The sequence below is a fragment of the Ursus arctos genome, chromosome X, assembly GCF_023065955.2.
Source record: "Ursus arctos isolate Adak ecotype North America chromosome X, UrsArc2.0, whole genome shotgun sequence".
Taxonomy (NCBI): Eukaryota; Metazoa; Chordata; class Mammalia; order Carnivora; family Ursidae; genus Ursus; species Ursus arctos.
In genome coordinates, this window is record NC_079873.1 from 14,190,456 (window position 1) to 14,207,826 (window position 17,371).

A 17,371-nucleotide genomic window follows, 5' to 3' on the forward strand; every position below is an offset into this window, starting at 1 on the left:
CCAATACAATTTTAAATAGAAATTTTAACAATGAGTATCCTCATCTTACTCATCACTTTGGTATAAATGCCTCCTTTCTCCCCATTATGAAATTAGATTTTTTTTTTGAGAGAGGGAGAGGGAGAGAGAGAGAAAGAGAGAGAGACCAGCAGGCTCCATGCCCCGCACAGACCCTGATGCAGGGCTCAATTTCACAACCCCAAGATCATGACCTGAGCAAAAATCAAGAGTCAGCCCCTCAACTGACTGAGCCACCCAGGCATCCCTAAAATTAGCTTTTAAATAGAGACATGTAATATTATATCATGTTACTGAAACATCAATTGATTTCCCAGTTAATGATTATTTTTAATGAGAAACGGGTTTTGAATATTGTTAAATACTTGAAGTATTCACATGGATGATACCATTATTTTTCTTAATATGTAATCAAACTTTACATCAAAAACCAGGGATGTGCTGTATGGTGAATAACATAATATAATAAAAATATTATTATGAAAAAAGATCGTGACATTCTATTTCTGTGTTGCCAGTTACTAGCACCGAAGTGTGTTTTACTCTTCTAATTTTTTTTTTGGCTTTTTATTTTTCAGTGCCAAGCTTCAGCACTGAAAAATTGACTTAGTTCTAGCCATAAGCAACTATAATCAATAAAGCTTGTCTTATTCCATTAGTCTATTGACAAGTTGCATTCTTTAAAAGTTGTTACCCATTACGAATGTTAAATTGTAAAACTGGGGTCAGACGGGAGAAAAACAGTTCTAAGATTTACACAGACTTCATCATTATCTCTTAAACTACCAATAACATTCATCAGATGACCAAATGATGATAAAACAAGATTTCATAATGACTTTACATACCTCTTATTGCCGCCATTTTGTTTGGATCCAGAGGTTGGCGGCCTTGGGAATTGACACCGACCCAGCTGTGCATCAGAACTTCCTTGGAGAACAAAATATGAACCAAGTAGCGGGCTGCATGCCTAGGATGGGTCTTCTTTTTGGCAGCCACCAAATTAATATTAAGCACCTTGACATTCCTTTTGGGATCACCAAGATAACCTTTCAACACAGGGAAAAAGTAAAATCTTTGTTTTCTTAGGCAAGGCTACCATGAATGTGCCCAGGAAAATTAAACTAATTGATTTCTAATTCACTAATTTCTACTTGGATGAATTTTTTTCCTGTACTTCTCTCTTCCATAAATGGGTCACTCTGATGCCATCTGCATAACTGTTGGCATTTTTCACCTTTGCTAGTCTTGAATTTTCTGTACTTGACCTAATCGTTTCATTGTCTTGAATAAATTCAATTCTTAGGCCAAAGATGCAAATGCAAACATGCTGCTCTGAAATTCCACTGCTCCCTTTTACAATGTAAAAGTATACTCAGAGCTATATTACTGAGTGAGTATATGTTCCTTGAAGATAATCTGGAAAGTATGGGTGGGCATGATTAAGAAAATTTTGAAATAGCTAGCATTTATTGAGTAACTACTATATATCAGGCGCTATGCTCAATATTTTGCACTGTAAGCTTGGTTTCATCATCCTAACAACTTATTCCCACCTCGAAGAGGAAACTGACGCCCACAGAAGGTAAAGCATTTGAGCAAGGACACAGAACCAGTTTTTAAATCTGTCTGTTTATAAGCCAAGTGCTCTGAACCGTTAATCTGCTAATGCTTTCTACTCTTTTTGCTATTTCTTTTTTTTAAAACACAAAATTGAAACCATTCTTTATATATAGTCTGAATCCTGCTTTTTCAGTTACCATTCTATTTCAAGCATTTGTCCATTTTCTTTAGTTTTTTTTTTTAAGTCAGCATTACTATTTTCATGATTTTTCTGACAGGTGACATTTATGTTGCACTTAGGTTCTGAGAATTGTGTTAAGAGCTTTCAACGAATTATTCCATTTGAGCCTCACAATTCTATAAAACAGGTACCATTTTTGTCATTTCACAGAGGAAGAAAGTAATACTTAGGTTAGAGAAGTGGCTGAAGATCACATGGGTAATAAGACACAGAGCTGGAATTTGAATCCAGACAGTCTGACTCAGGAGCCCATGCTCTTAACCATTATGCTTTACTGTTTCATACACTGTGGATATACCAGGAGTTACTTAACTAATTCCCTATGGTTGTTTATTTGGCTGTTTTCAATTTTTCATGATTCTGTAAAGAGCATTCCTGTACCAAAATTTAAATACAAATCTTTTTTATTAATTAAATCATCAAATATTAGTGGGATTACTGAGTCAAACAGCATAAATACTTTTACGGATTTTTATACAAATTACCCTTCAGAAAGTTTTCACCAGCATATACTTCTAACAACAGCATATCTTAGTGCCCATTTAGTAACAAAGAGCACAATTTTTGAAGTTTTTCTCTAGTTTGGCTAACAAAACGATTTAAAAGAAAAGCATCTCCTCTAGGACAGAAGTCAGCAAACTACAGTCCCCAGGTCAATCCCAACACCAGTCTGTGTAAAGCGAGTTACACTGGCGCACAGCCACGCCCATTCATCTACCTACATCTGTGGCTGCTTTCATGCGACAGCAGCAGAGCTGAGTAGTTGTGACAGACACCAGATGGCCCACAGAGCCTAAAATAGTTACTATCTAGCCCTTTACAGAAAAAGTTTGCTGAGCCCTGTGCTAGAATATTAATAAGAGATTAGCTACCTAGAAGTAGAGACACAAAGGAACTATAAAATATTAGGAAGGCTTGCCATTAGAAACCATGGAACTTAGGGTCCCCTCCCCTCTGCCACTGTGGCTTGGCAGGCAATACAGGAGGCTGTGAAGACACATGAGCTTTAAGTCAGAGAAGACCGAGAGTTCCAGAACTGCCACTCAGCAGCTCTGTGACTTTGAGAGTGGGAGTAATAAAAATACCTACATATGGAGTCATTTGAATATTAATAGAGAAGAGACATGTCAGTTGATTAGCACAGTGCCTTGTACATAATACTCAATAAATGTTAGCCATTATGATTAATATAACCTAAAACCAACCCTTAAAATAGGAAACAAAAAGCTTCCATTAGCCCGTATCAAGAATGTTGAAGAATATAGGTTAAAATGGCACTACTTGTAATAGGTGTCATTTTGCACTCACCAAAACTGGAAGGGACACAGAAAGATGACGAGATAGAATCTTGGCTATTGTCCTTTTCCAATACAGCTGGGTAATTCATTATTTCAGGGACGTTTTCCACGCTGTTTTCTGCTTTTACCAATATTTCTATAGGTAAAAGTGCTGAAAAACAAGGAGTCTCAACTGTGAAATCACTATCCAGCAAACTATCCTCCAGGTGTGAAGGGCAAATAAACACATTCTCAGACAAAGAAAACTAGAAGTGTTTGTCACTAGCAGACCTACTCTTACAGAGTGGCTAAAGGAAGATCATCAAACAGAAAGGTTATGATGATAAAAATCATCTTGGAACATCAGGAAGGAAAAGAGAACAACAGAAAGAGCAGAAGTATGCATGAAGAGAAACTTGATCATTCATTCAATATAAAATGGAACAGCTACACTGGAAAAGAGTTTGGCAGTTTCTTATAAAACTAAATCTTCAATTATCACATGACACAGCAATTTCACTCCTGGGCATTTATCCCAGAGAAATAAAAGTTCATGATACGACACAAAAGCCTGCACATGAGTGTTCTTAGCTTTATTCATAATGGCCAAAACCGTGAACAATCCAGATGTCCTTCAACAGGTGAATGGTTAAACAAACCATGGTAAATCCAATACCATAGAATACTATTCAATAATAAAAAGAAATAAAGAACAGAAGAGGCAGAAATATGGATGAATATAATACAATCATGAGTTTTACAAATCATACAGTGATGACTGAAACAAAAATGAAAATACCATCTGACATCCAAGACAATAAGTTGAAAGTAGGGAGGGCAAAGGAAACTAAGTGGAATTAAAGTGTCAACACTTCATTCCAAGTGGTAAAATGCTGATACCAGTAGACTGTGATAAGTCACATACGTATATAATAACATTCAAAGCGGCCACTAGGAAAACTATACAAAGCAATATATTCAAAAACACAAATAAAGATGGAACACAAGAAAATGTTCAGCTAACCCACAGGAAGGCGAAAAACGATAAACAAAAAAAGAATGAGGAGGCGCCTGGCCAGCGCAGTCAGTGGAGCACGCAACTCTTGATCTCGTGGTCATGAGTTGAAACCCCACATCAGGTATACAGATTACTTAAAAAAATAAATAAAATTAACTTTAAAAAAATAATGAGAAAAATAGGAAACAAAAAGAAATATAATAAAATGGTAGACCTAGGTCTATGATATCAATAATTATCTTAAATGTACCTAACCTCACCACATCAATTAAATGGCAGCAAGTGATAAAGTGGCTAAAAAAAGATCAGCTCTGTGGTGTTTACAAGAAACTCTACCAATTCAATTACATAGGTAGATTGAAAGTAAAAGGATGGAAAAGCATATACCATGCAAACATTAGTCCAAAAAAAAAAAAAAGCAGAGTAGCTGTGTTGACATCGGATAGAGTAGACTTCAGAGCAAAGACATTAACTACAAACAAATAAAGATGAAAAGATCAACCCCAAGGAAGACAATGATTTTCAACATACCAAACAACAAATTCTCAAAATACATGAAGCAAAAACTGAAAGTGCTGAAAGGAGAAATAATCAAATCCACAATTAAAGTTGAAGACCTCACAATACCCGCTCTCTCAGCAACCGGTGGAACAATCAGACCAAAAATCAGCAAGGATGCAGAAGATCTGACCAACACAATCAACCAACAGGATTCTCATTATAGAACATTCCACCCAACAAAACCAGAATACATATTTTTTTCAAGTGCCTGTGGAACGAAAGTTTCCTCCATGCCAGGTACTATGTGCAAAGTTCAAATGCCTGTGGATCACTCACCAAGACAAACCACATCCTAGGCCAGAGGAAAAAAGTATCAACAAATTTAAAAGAAAAGAAATGATATAGAGTATATTTTCTGACTATAATAGAATCAAATTAGAAGTCAATAATAGAAAGACAAGAGAAAGTTTCCAAAGAAATAATAAAATACATAGGACTTAATGAAAATACAACACATCAAAATATAACTAAGGCCGTACTGAAAGTGAAATTTACAGCGCTAAATGCTTATATTAGAAAAGAAGACAGTTCTAAATCTATGATCTAAGTTCCTACACCAAAAACTAAGAAAAGAAGAGTAAAATAAACCCCAAATAAAACAAAAAGAATGAAATAATAAAGAGCAGAAATCAATGAAACTGAAAATATGAAAACAATAGGAAATTAATAAAACAAAAAGCTGGTGCCTCAGAAAGATTAATAAAGCTAATAAACCTCTAAAAAGAATTACAAAAAGAAAAAGAAATGACACAAATCATCAACATCAGGAATGAAACAGGTTACCCAAGAGCCATCAAAAGGATAATAGGGAATACAACAAACCACTTTACATTCATAAATTTGATAACTTGGAAGAGTTCAATAAATTCCTCCAAAATTACATAGACCAAAACTCAACCAAGATGACATAGATATCTAAATAGTCCTATAACCACGGAAGACATTAAATTTGCAATTAAAAGCCTTCGGAAAAGGAATCTGTAGGCCCAGGTGATTTTACTAGAGATTTTTACCAAACATTTAAAAAATTAACACCAATTTCTCATATACTCTTCCATAAAACAGTATAAAATTATAAAGGAGAGAACACATTAGCTCTTGAATGGGTTAGAGATGAAGCCAGGGAAGGAACGACATATGACATGGTTATAAACAGACAACAAGAGGGTTCCTGGAAGTAGTGGGACAGTTCTGCATCATGACTGTAGTGGCGAATAGCTGAACGCAAACATGTCACAAAAGTGCAGAGAACTAAACACACACACACACAAATGAATACAAGTCAAGCTGGGGACATGTGAATAGATGTGTAGATTATATTGATGTCAAAATCTTAGTTGTGATAGTTTATTTTTGCAAAACATTAGCCTTGGGAGAAATTTGGTTAAGGGTACACAAGATCTCTCTGTATTACTTCATGCACCTACATGTCATTCTGAAATATCTCCAAATGAAAAATTTAATTTTGAAAAAGCTATCACTAAGAATTCATATTAAAAATGTTGATGAACCTAAATTAGAAAGTGCTACTTATAATATGTATCATTTCAAACTCACCAAAACCAGGAGCAAGAAAAAAAGATTCTGAATCAATATCTTGGCCGTTGTCATTTTTCATTAAAGTTGAAGAACTCATTGTCTCCGAACTCATTTCTGTGCTGGATTCTGTGTGAACAACATTTTGATAAGTAAAACACTTTCAAGTGGTGCATGACAAGAAATCTCAATAGTGATTTTTCTATCAGGCGAAACTATCTTTTAAGAATGAAGCAGAAATAAAGACATCGTCAGACAAAGGAAAACTAAAAAAAAAAATTTGCTGGCTGACTTATCCTTAAAACGTGGCTAAAGGGAAACCTTCTGACCAAAAGGATATAATGAAGGAAGGAGTCTTGGAGCATAAAGAAGGAAGAAAGAACAATAGAGCAGAATCATGTACACAGAAAAACCTAGATCACTCATAAATTGCTGGTGGGAATAGAAATGGTACAGCTACACTGGAAAGCAGTTTGGCAGTATTTTACAAAACTCAACTTACCATGACCATAGGACCCAGCAACTGTGGTCTTGGGCTTTATCTCAGAAAAATGAAAATTGATGTTCACACAGCAACCTCTACACGAGTGTACATGGCAGCTTTACTTCTAATAGCCCAAAACTGGAAACAACCCAGGCATCCTTCAACCAGTAAGCAGATAAAGAAACCACGGTACACCCAGATTGTGGAATAGTAGTCAGCAATAAAAAAGGAAGAACTACTGATGTGTACGGCGACTTAGATGAGGCTGCAGGGGATCATGCTGAGTGAGAAAAGGCCGTCCTGAAAGATTACATACCACGTGAGTCTATTTACAGAAAGCTCTTGAAATGACCAAATTCTAAAGAAGAACAGATCCATGGCTGCAAAGGGCAGGGGCAGGGCAGAGCAGGGGTAGGAGAGCAGGAAGAGAAAAGCGGATATGGGTTTAAAGGGCAACAGGGGATGGAAGGTATGGAACCCTACCCATGTCATGCAATTACATAATATAAAACTGAATCCACACACACACACACAAACACAGACCCATGCACAAATACAAATAAAATTGAGAACATCTCAATAAAATCCAAGTATTGTATCAATGTCTATACACTGGTTGTGATAGTATAGTTCTGCCAGATGCTATCATAGGGGAAACTGGGTGAAATGTACACAGATCTCTCTTACAATTACATGTGCAGCTAAAACTTTCTCAATACAAAACGTCTAAGTTTTACCTAATTAATTTTAATTAATTTTTAATTAGGAAAATCCACCACTAGGTCATTAATGAATCTAGATCACACAGTGCTACTTGTAATATGTATCATTTCAACTCACCCAAAGTGGAAGGGATGAAGAAATATGCTGAAGTTTCTTGACCACTGTCATTTTCCAGCAGAGGTTGGTAATTTGTCATCTGAGTGCTATTTTCCAGGCCGGTTTCTGCTTTAACCAACACTTCTATAAGGACAACATTTTTTAAATGCTGTAAGAAAAGACTACCAACCTCATATTCTATATCCAATGAAACTATTCTTCTGTATTGAAGAAAAATAAAGATATTTACGGACAAAGGAAAACCAAAAGTATTTGTCACTGATTTATGCTTAAAAAATGGCTAAAGGAAAATCTTACAGAAAGCATTATAAAGGAAAGAATTCTGGAGCATCAAGGAGAAAAACAATGGAAAGAGCAGAAATATAGATGCGGAGAAACTGGATCACTCATACATTGTTGGCAGGAATGGAAAATGGTACAAACTACGCTAGAAAGCAGTTTTGTCAGTTTCTTATAAAACTAAGGATGCAATTACCAAAAGACCCAGAAATTGCACTCTTGGGCATTCATCCCAGAGAAATAAAAACTTGGGTGAAAGAGTGAAATGAACAAAATAAAGCAAAACTAAAAACGATAAGGTATTCATAGCAACTCTACCCTTAACAACTAAAAAACAGGAAACCGGAGGTTTTTAACAGGTGAACAGATAAATAAATCTTGGTGTAACCATACATTGAAATAGTACTCAGCAATAAAAAGGAAGAAATGACTGATACATGCAGCAACATGAACGAGTCCCCAGAGCATTACACTAAGGGAAAGAAGCCAATCTCAAACACCATGCGATTCCATTTATATAACAATGCTAAGTGGACAAATTATAGATCTGGAGAGCAGATTCCAGACTGCCACTGGTTAGAGACAGGGCAGGGCATGGAACTGGGGAGAAAAGTCCACTGGAGGGAGGTGGGTGTGGTTACAAAAGAACAATATGAGGGAAAATGGTGATGAGGGAACTGTTTCAAGGCTTGCTGTGGCAGAGGGTACATGAACTTACACATATGATAAAATTGTATAGAACTAAATACACACACACACACAAATTAATACAAGTGAAACTGGGGACATCTCAATTGTAGCTGTGGACAGTATCATATCAATATCTTGGTTGTGATAGTTTTCTACTCTTTTTGCAAGATGTTACCATTGGGGAAAATAGGAGAATGGGAACAAAGGATCTCTCTGTATTCTTTTTTACAACTGCACGTGCAGCTAAATTTTTCTTAAAATAAAAACTTTGATCAGAAAAAGCTATCACTATCAGGGCACCTGGGTGGCTCAGTTGGTTAAGTGTCTCCCTTTGGCTCAGGTCATGATCCCAGGGTCCTGGGATCAAGTCTCACATTGGGCTCCCTGCTTAGCGGGGCATCTTCTTCTCCCTCTTCCTCTACCCCTCTCCTCCCGCTTATACTCACTCTCGCTCTCTCTCTCTCAAATAAATAAGTAAATAGGGGCGCCTGGGTGGCTCAGTCGTTAAGCATCTGCCTTCGGCTCAGGTCATGATCCCAGCATTCTGGGATCGAGCCCCACATCGGGCTCCCTGCTCAGCGGGAAGCCTGTTTCTCCCCCTCCCTCTGCCCCCACTTGTGTTCCCTCTCTCGCTGCCTCTCTCTCTGTCAAACAAATAAATAACACCTTAAAAATAAATAACAAATAAAATCGTTTTTAAAAATTAAAGAAAAGAAGAAGCTACCACTATCTTATACTAATGATATTGCTGAATCTAGATTAAATATGCTACATGTCTAATGTATCATTTCAAACTCACCAAAAGTGGGAGGAATGCCGCAACATAATGAGGAAATGCCTTGATAACTGCTGTCTTGCAATAAAACTGGATAACTTGTCTCAGGGTTCTCTTCTGGGCTGGTTTGAGCCTTTACCAACATTCCTACAAATAAAATATTTTCAAATACTGAAAGACAAGAAATCTCAACCATGAAGTCTAGATTGGGCAAAACTCCTTCAATATAGGAGCAGATTTGTGAGAACATTAGCAAACAGACTTGGAGGGCGTTATGCTAAGTGAAATAAGCCAGACAGTAAAAGACAAATACTGCATGGCACCACTTACATGTAGAATCTAAAAAGAAAAAAAGTCAAACTCATAAAAACAGAAGGTAGAATAAATGAATGGCAGTTGCCAGGGGCCAGGGGGGTGAGGGAAGTGGGGAGAGGCTGGTAAAAAGGTACCAACTTTCAGTTATAAGATAAGTAAGGATGGGGGCGCCTGGGTGGCACAGCGGTTAAGCGTCTGCTTTCGGCTCAGGGTGTGATCCCGGCGTTGTGGGATCGAGCCCCACATCAGGCTTCTCCACTATGAGCCTGCTTCTTCTTCTCCCACTCCCCCTGCTTGTGTTCCCTCTCTCGCTGGCTGTCTCTATCTCTGTCGAATAAATAAATAAAATCTTTAAAAAAAAAAGATAAGTAAGGATGGAGGGTCTAATGTACAGCGTGGTAACTGCAGCTGATAATACGGTATCGTGTCACTGAAATTTGCTTAGAGAGTAGAACTTCAGCATTCTCCCCACCAAAATGTAAAAGGTAAATATGTGAGATGGTGGCTATGTTAATGAACCCAACGGCAGGAATCATTTCACTACGTACATGTACATCAAGTCATCATCCTGTACACTCTCTAAATATATTACAACTTTATCTGTCAATTATACTTCAATGATGCTGAAAAGAAATGAATATCCAAACTGTTAAAAAACAAACAAACAAAAATCAATGAGGAGGAAATCATGACATTCTCACATAAAGGAAAGCCAAAAGTCTTTGTAACTAGCTGACTTACATTTGAGAATGGTTAAATGAAAATCTATCAGAAAAGAATAATGAAAAAACAAATTGTGGAGCATTAAAAAGGAAGAAAGAACAACAAAAGCAGCAGAAGTCTAGATGCAGAGAAACTGGATCATTCATACATTGCTGGTGGGAAAGTAAAATGGTACTTGTACCGCCTCTCTGGAAAACCATGGGGGCAGTTTCTTATAAAACTAAACATATAATTATCATACAGCCAAGCATTTGCACTCTTGGGCATTTACCTAAGAGAAATCAAAATTTATGTTTACATAAAAACCTGTACATAAACGGTCATAACAATTTTACTTATAATACTGAAAGCTGGAAAAAAGTCCAGACGTTCCTCAACCAATACACAAACCGTGAACACCCACACCAAGGAAGAGTACAAAGCAATAAAAAAGAAGGAAATGCTGATACACGCAACAAGTCAGACAACTCTCTAGGCGATTATGCTCAGATGGGTGCGGTTACGAAAAGGCAAGATAAGGCATCCTCATGGTGATGGAAATGTTCTCTATCTTGACTGTGGTGGGGGACGTCAAACCAACTCATGTGATAAAATCAAATAGAACTAAACACATGCGGGGCGCCTGGGTAGCGCAGTCGTTAAAGCGTCTGCCTTCGGCTCAGGGCGTGATCCCGGCGCTCCGGGATCGAGTCCCACATCGGGCTCCTCCGCTGGGAGCCTGCTTCTTCCTCTCCCACTCCCCCTGCTTGTGTTCCCTCTCTCGCTGGCTGTCTCTATCTCTGTCAAATAAATAAAATCTTTAAAAAAATAAAATAAAATAAAAAATAAAAAAAGAACTAAACACATGCACAAAAATCAATACAATGCGTTACTTCTTACAACTACATGGGTATCTTAACTTACCACAATATCAAAAATTTAATTTACAAAAAAAGCTATCACTAGCTGACACGAAGGATGTTGATACTTCTAGATTAAACAGTGCTACTTGTATATATGGACCACATCTTCTTAATCCAGTCATCTGTTGAGGGGCATCTCGGCTCCTTCCACAATTTAGCATATATATAATGGAATATTATTCAGCTATCAAAAAGAACGATTTCTCAACATTTGCTGCAACATGGACGGCACTGGAGGAGATAATGCTAAGTGAAATAAGTCAAGCAGAGAAAGACAATTATCATATAGTTTCTCTCATCTATGGAACATAAGAACTAGGAAGATCGGTAGGAGAAGAAAGGGAAAAAGAAGGGGGGGTAATCAGAAGGGGGAATGAAGCATGAGAGACTATGGACTCTGAGAAACAAACTGAGGACTTCAGAGGGGAGGGGGGTGGGGGAATGGGATAGACCGGTGATGGGTAGTAAGGAGGGCACGTATTGCATGGTGCACTGGGTGTTATACACAACTAATGAATCATCGAGCCTTACATCGGAAACCGGGGATGTACTGTATGGTGACTAACATAATATAATAAAAAATCATTAAAAAAAAAAAAAAGAAAGAAACAAACTGAGGGCTTCAGAGGGGAGGGGGGTGGGGGAATGGGATAGGCTGGTGATGGGTAGTAAGGAGGGCACGTATTGCTTGGTGCACTGGGTGTTATACGCAACTAATGAATCATCGAACTTTACATCAGAAACCAGGGATGTACTGTATGGTGACTAACATAATATAATAAAAATATTATTATAAAAATAAATAAATAAATAAACAGTGCTACTTGAAGTAAGTATCATTTCAAACTAACCAAAATTGGGTGGGATGGAGAGAGATGAAGAAGCAAGAGCTGGGCCACTGTCATTTCCTGATGAAGTTTGGTAATACACTGTCTGAGAGTTGTTTTCCAGGCTGGTTTCCGCTTTTTCTGGCATTTCTACAAGTGCAACTTTTTCAAATGCTGAAAGACAAGAACTCTCAACTGTGAATTCTATACTGAGTGAGATTATCTTTCAGGAAAGAAGGGGCGAATAAAGACATTCTTGGACAAAGGAAAATTTTTTTAAAAATTGTTCCTAGCAGATTACTATTAAAAGACAGCTAAAGGAAAATCATCAAACAGAAAGGACAGTATGAAAGAATGAATCTTGTGGCATCAGTAAGGAAGAAATAATAATAGAAAGATCAGAAATATAGATGGGGAGAAACTGGATCCCCCATACATTGCTACTGGGAATACAGAATAGTCCAGCCTCTCTGGAATACTGTGTGGCAGTTTTTATAAAAGGAAACATGTTATTACCATAAGACCTAGCAATCGCACTCTTGGCATTCATGACAGAGAAATGAAAACTTGTATTTACACAAAAATCAGTACATGAATGTTCACAGCAGGTCAGCTTTACTTCTGGCATCCTACAAACTTGAAAAGAAAAAAAACCAGATGTCTTTCAATGTGTGAATATTTAAAAAAAAAACTGTTGCATATCTATACGATGGGAAACTCTCCATCAGTAGGTGAGAAATAAAAACTTACATTTACCCAAAAATGTGTACATGGATATTTATAGCTGCTTTACTCCTAATAGCCAAACACTGAAAAAAATCCAATGTCCTTGCAGGTGAATGATTAGACAAAACATTTCAGCAATAATAGTAATAAACTATTGATACATGCAACAAACTAGATGAGTCTCCAGGCGATTAAGCTGAGTGGGGGGGGGAGCTAATCCCAAAGGTTATATCATATATGACTCCAATTATATAACAATCTGAAGAGACAAAATTATAGAAACGGAGAAAAGATCAGACATAGCTCCATGTTGAGGATGGGTCTTGGGGGCAGGGAAGGTAGGTGTGGCTGTAAAAAGACGCAATAATGAGGGATCCTTGAGTGATGGAAATGATCTCTACCTTGACTGTGGCGGTAGATGTGTGAATTCACTCATACGATAAAATTACATACTGCTAAATATGCACATGTACACGTACACACACATACACACAGAGATGCAAGTAAAACTGGAAGCATCTCAATAACACCTGTGAATTGTATCAATGTCAATGTCTGGGTTGTAACACTGAACTATGGTTCTCCAAGGTGGTATTACTGGGGAAAATACGTAAAGCAAAAATGGGATCTCCGTATTAATTCTTACAACTGCACTGAATCTTAAATTATGTCAAAATTAAAAGTTTCAAAAAGAGCTGTAACTGGCTTGTATTAAGGATATTGATGGACCTAGATTAAACAGTGCTACATGTGATATGTATCATTTCAAACTCACCAAAATCGGGTGGGAGTGAGACAGACGAAGAGTCAGTACCTGGACCATTGATACTTCCCAATAGAGCTGGGTAATAGATTGTCTCGGAGCTGTTTTCCTGGCTGGTTTCTGATTGTTCCGGCTTTTCTATAAGTATGAATTTTTCAACCGCTAAAAGACAAGAACACTCAACTATGAATTCTACATGAGGCAAAACTATCTGTCAGGAAAAAAGTGAAAGAAAGACATTGTGCAACAAAGGAAATCTAAAAGAATCTGTCCCCAGCAAACTTACCTGTATAGAAAGATGAAAGGAAAATCTTCAAACAGAAAGGACATGATGAAAGAAGGAAATTTGGAACATCAGGAAGGAAGAAAGAACAATGGGAAGAAGAGAAATGTGGATGCTGGTGAGAATGAAAACTGGTATAGTCTCTCTGGAAAGCGGTTTGACAGTTGCTTATAAAACTAAGCAAGTTATTACCATAAGATTCAACAACTGCACTCTTGGCATTCATGACAGAAACAAAAACATATTTACACAAAAACCAGGACATGGATGTTCACAGCAGCTTCACTCCTAATACCAAAAACGGGAAGGGGGGAAGGGGGGGGAACAACTATGTCCTCCAATGGGTAAATAAATGGTTGCAAACAACTATTGCACATTGAAACTACAGAAAAGGGAGAAAGTACTGATACATGCAGCAATCTGGATGAATCTTCAAGGAATTATGCTGACTGAAAAAACGAAACAAGCAGCAAAGGATACATACCATAAGAATCCCTTTATAGAACGTTCTTGGAGTGGAAAAAATTATAGAGACCAGTGTTTGCCAGGGGGAAATGGACAATGGGGAAGGAAAGGGCAGCCTGAGAGGCAGGTGTGGTTCTAAAAGTGCAAGATGAGGGGCACCTGGAGGCTCAGTTGGTGAAGACTCTGACTCTTGGTTCTGGCTCACGTCATGATCTCAGGGTCATGATCTCAGGGTTGTGGAATCGAGTCCTGCTTTGGGCTTCTCCACACTCATTGAGGAGCCTGCTTGAGATTCCCTCTCTCCCTTTCATTCTGCCCCTCCCCCCACTCGTGCTCAGGCACTCTCTCTCAAATAAATAAATAAATAAATAAAATCTTCTATAAAAGGGGTAAGATGAGGCATTCCAGTGGCAATGGAAATGTTCTGTACCTGGACGGTGGTGGTGGACATCAAACTTACTCATGTGATAAAATGAGATTGAAATAAATACAAATGCACAGAAATCACTACAAGTAGACCTGGGCACATTTCAATAACATCTGTGTATTGTATCAATGCCAATACCTTGGTTGTGATATTTTACTACAGTTTTGCAAGATGTTAACGGTGGGGGAAATGGGCAAAGCGTAAAATGGATGTCTTGATATTATTTCTTATAAATATATGTGAATCTAAAATCGTTTCAAAATAAAAAGCTTAATTAAAAAAATGAGCTACCACTAGTTCCATTAAGGATGTCGATACATCTAGATTAAACATTGTAATATGCATTATTTGAAACTCACCGAAATTGGGCGGGAGGCAGACAGATGAAAAACGTTGGTCACTGTTATTTCCCAATGAAGTTGGGTAATTTGTTGTCTCAGGATTGTTTTCCAAGCTGGTCTCTGCTATTACTGGCATTTGTACAGAAAGAACATTTTTCAAGTGCTTAAGAAAAGATCTCTCAACCGTTAATTCTATATGTAGCAAAACTATCCTTCATTACTGCATAGGAAATAAAGACATTGTCACACGAAGAAAAACTAAAAGAACTTGTCCTTTGCAGACTTACCCTTAAAGAAAGGCCAAAGGAAAATATTCAAACAGAAAAGATATGATGAAAGAATGGATCTTTAAGCATCAAGAAGAAAGAACAATGGAAAGAGAAGATATAGGCATCCAGAGAAATTGTATCACTTATATATTACAGGTGGAAGGTCAAATGGCACAGCTCCTCTGAAAAAATTTTTAGCAGTTTCTTATAAAACTACACATGAAATTATTAGATGACCCAGAATTGCCCTCATGTGTATTCACTTCAAAAAGTATAAACTTAAGTGTACACAAAAACCAGTACATAACTGTTCACAGAGTTAAACTTCTGATGGCCAAAAGTTGGAAATATCCTGGATATCTTTCCATGGCTGAAGAAACAGATAAACAGTTGTATATCCATACTGTGGGAGAGCATTCAACAATAAAAAGGAAGAAACTATTGACACATCCAACAATTGGAATGAATCTCCAGAAAATTATGTTTAGGAAAAAAAAAAAAGCTATGCCCAAAAAGCTATATAGCATTTTATTCCATTTAAATAACAATATTCGAGTGACAAAATTCTAGAAAGGGATATGAGTTCACTCTTTGCTAGCATAGGAGGAAAGGGTGGCCAGAGGGAGGTGGTTGCGGTCGTAAAGGGCAAGAGGCGGTGACAATGGAAGCATTCTGGATCACAACTGTGATGATAAATAAAACTCATGGAATAAAATTGTGTAAAACTGAATACACACACACACACACACACACACACACACAAATGTGGACTGAATCAATGCCAGTACCTAGTTGTGCTATTTTACTATAGTTTTACGAGAGGTTATCATCGGGGAAAATGTGTGAAACAGAAGTGGGATCCCTACATAATTTCTGACAACTACATGTGAATCTACAATTATCTCAAAATTAAAAGCTTCATTAAAAAAAGAGCTGGCACTGAACTGGCATTAAGGATGTTGGTGAATCTACAGGCATGACTTGTAATATGTATCATTTTAAACTCACCAAAATTAGGAAGGATGAAAACAGATGAGACAGTATCTTGGCCACTGTCATCTCCCAATGAAGTTGGGTAATATATTGACTCAGTGCTGTTTCCAAGGCTGGCTTCTGCTTGTCCTGGCATTTCTACAAATAAAAAGTTTTCAGGGGCTGTATACCAGAACATGCATCCACGAACTCTATCCTGGATGAAACTCTCCTTCCGGAAAGAAGGGGAAATAAAAACACCTCGCACAAAGGAAAACTAAAGGATTTTGTCCCCAGCAGACTTAGTCCTACAGAAAGGTTAAAGGAAAGTCTTCTATATGGAAGGATATGAGGAAAGAAGGAATCATGAAATGTCAGAAGAAGGAACAACAGAAAGAGTAGAAACATGGATGCAGAGAAACTGGATCACTCGTACATAGCTGGCCGCGGCATAAAATGGTACGTGTAGTTTCTCCTAAAACTGAACATGCAAATAACATATCACCAGGAATTGCACTCCTGGGTATTCTTGTCCGAGAAATGAAAACTTCTACTTACACAAAACCTGTACATGAATATTCACAGCAGCCTACTCCTAATAAGCAAACAATGGGGGGGGGTGGAGAACCAAAAATCTGCTTCAACAGATCAACTGTTAAACTACAGCACACCTATACCATGGAACAGGACTGAGCAATAAAAACGAAGGAACTAATGATACACACAACAACTTGGTTTAATCTTCAGGGACTTAGCTGGGGTGAAAAAAAGCCAATTTCAAAAGGCAACATACTATATGCATCTAACAATATGACCATTTTGAAGCGACAAAGTGTTAGAGATAGAGAACAGATCAGTGCTTGCCAGGAGTCAGGGAAAGGAGAATAGGGAGAGCAGGGCCACCAGAGGGTGATGGGTACAGTATAAAGGGGCGACTCAAGCGATCCTCCTGGTAATGGAAATGTTCTGTACCTGGACTGTGGCGGTGGACGTGCAAACCTCACATGATAAAACCGCATGGAACCAAAGGCACGGACACACAGCGACACAAGTCAAACCGGGGACAGCTGAATGAG

At 37.7% G+C, this 17,371-nt stretch overlaps 1 protein-coding gene across 1 annotated transcript in view; it reads right to left on the reverse strand.

Moving 5' to 3' along the window:
• BEND2 (BEN domain containing 2) overlaps positions 1 to 17,371 on the reverse strand; it is a 38,169-nt gene that overhangs the window by 16,589 nt on the left and 4,209 nt on the right. The window contains exons 3-7 of the mRNA XM_048213517.1: positions 13,551 to 13,700; positions 12,074 to 12,223; positions 7,539 to 7,661; positions 3,131 to 3,271; positions 867 to 1,067 (exon numbers count right to left, since the gene is read on the reverse strand). Of these exons, the coding sequence (XP_048069474.1) occupies positions 867 to 1,067; positions 3,131 to 3,271; positions 7,539 to 7,661; positions 12,074 to 12,223; positions 13,551 to 13,700 (765 nt within the window). The remainder of the gene's footprint in view (positions 1 to 866; positions 1,068 to 3,130; positions 3,272 to 7,538; positions 7,662 to 12,073; positions 12,224 to 13,550; positions 13,701 to 17,371) is intronic.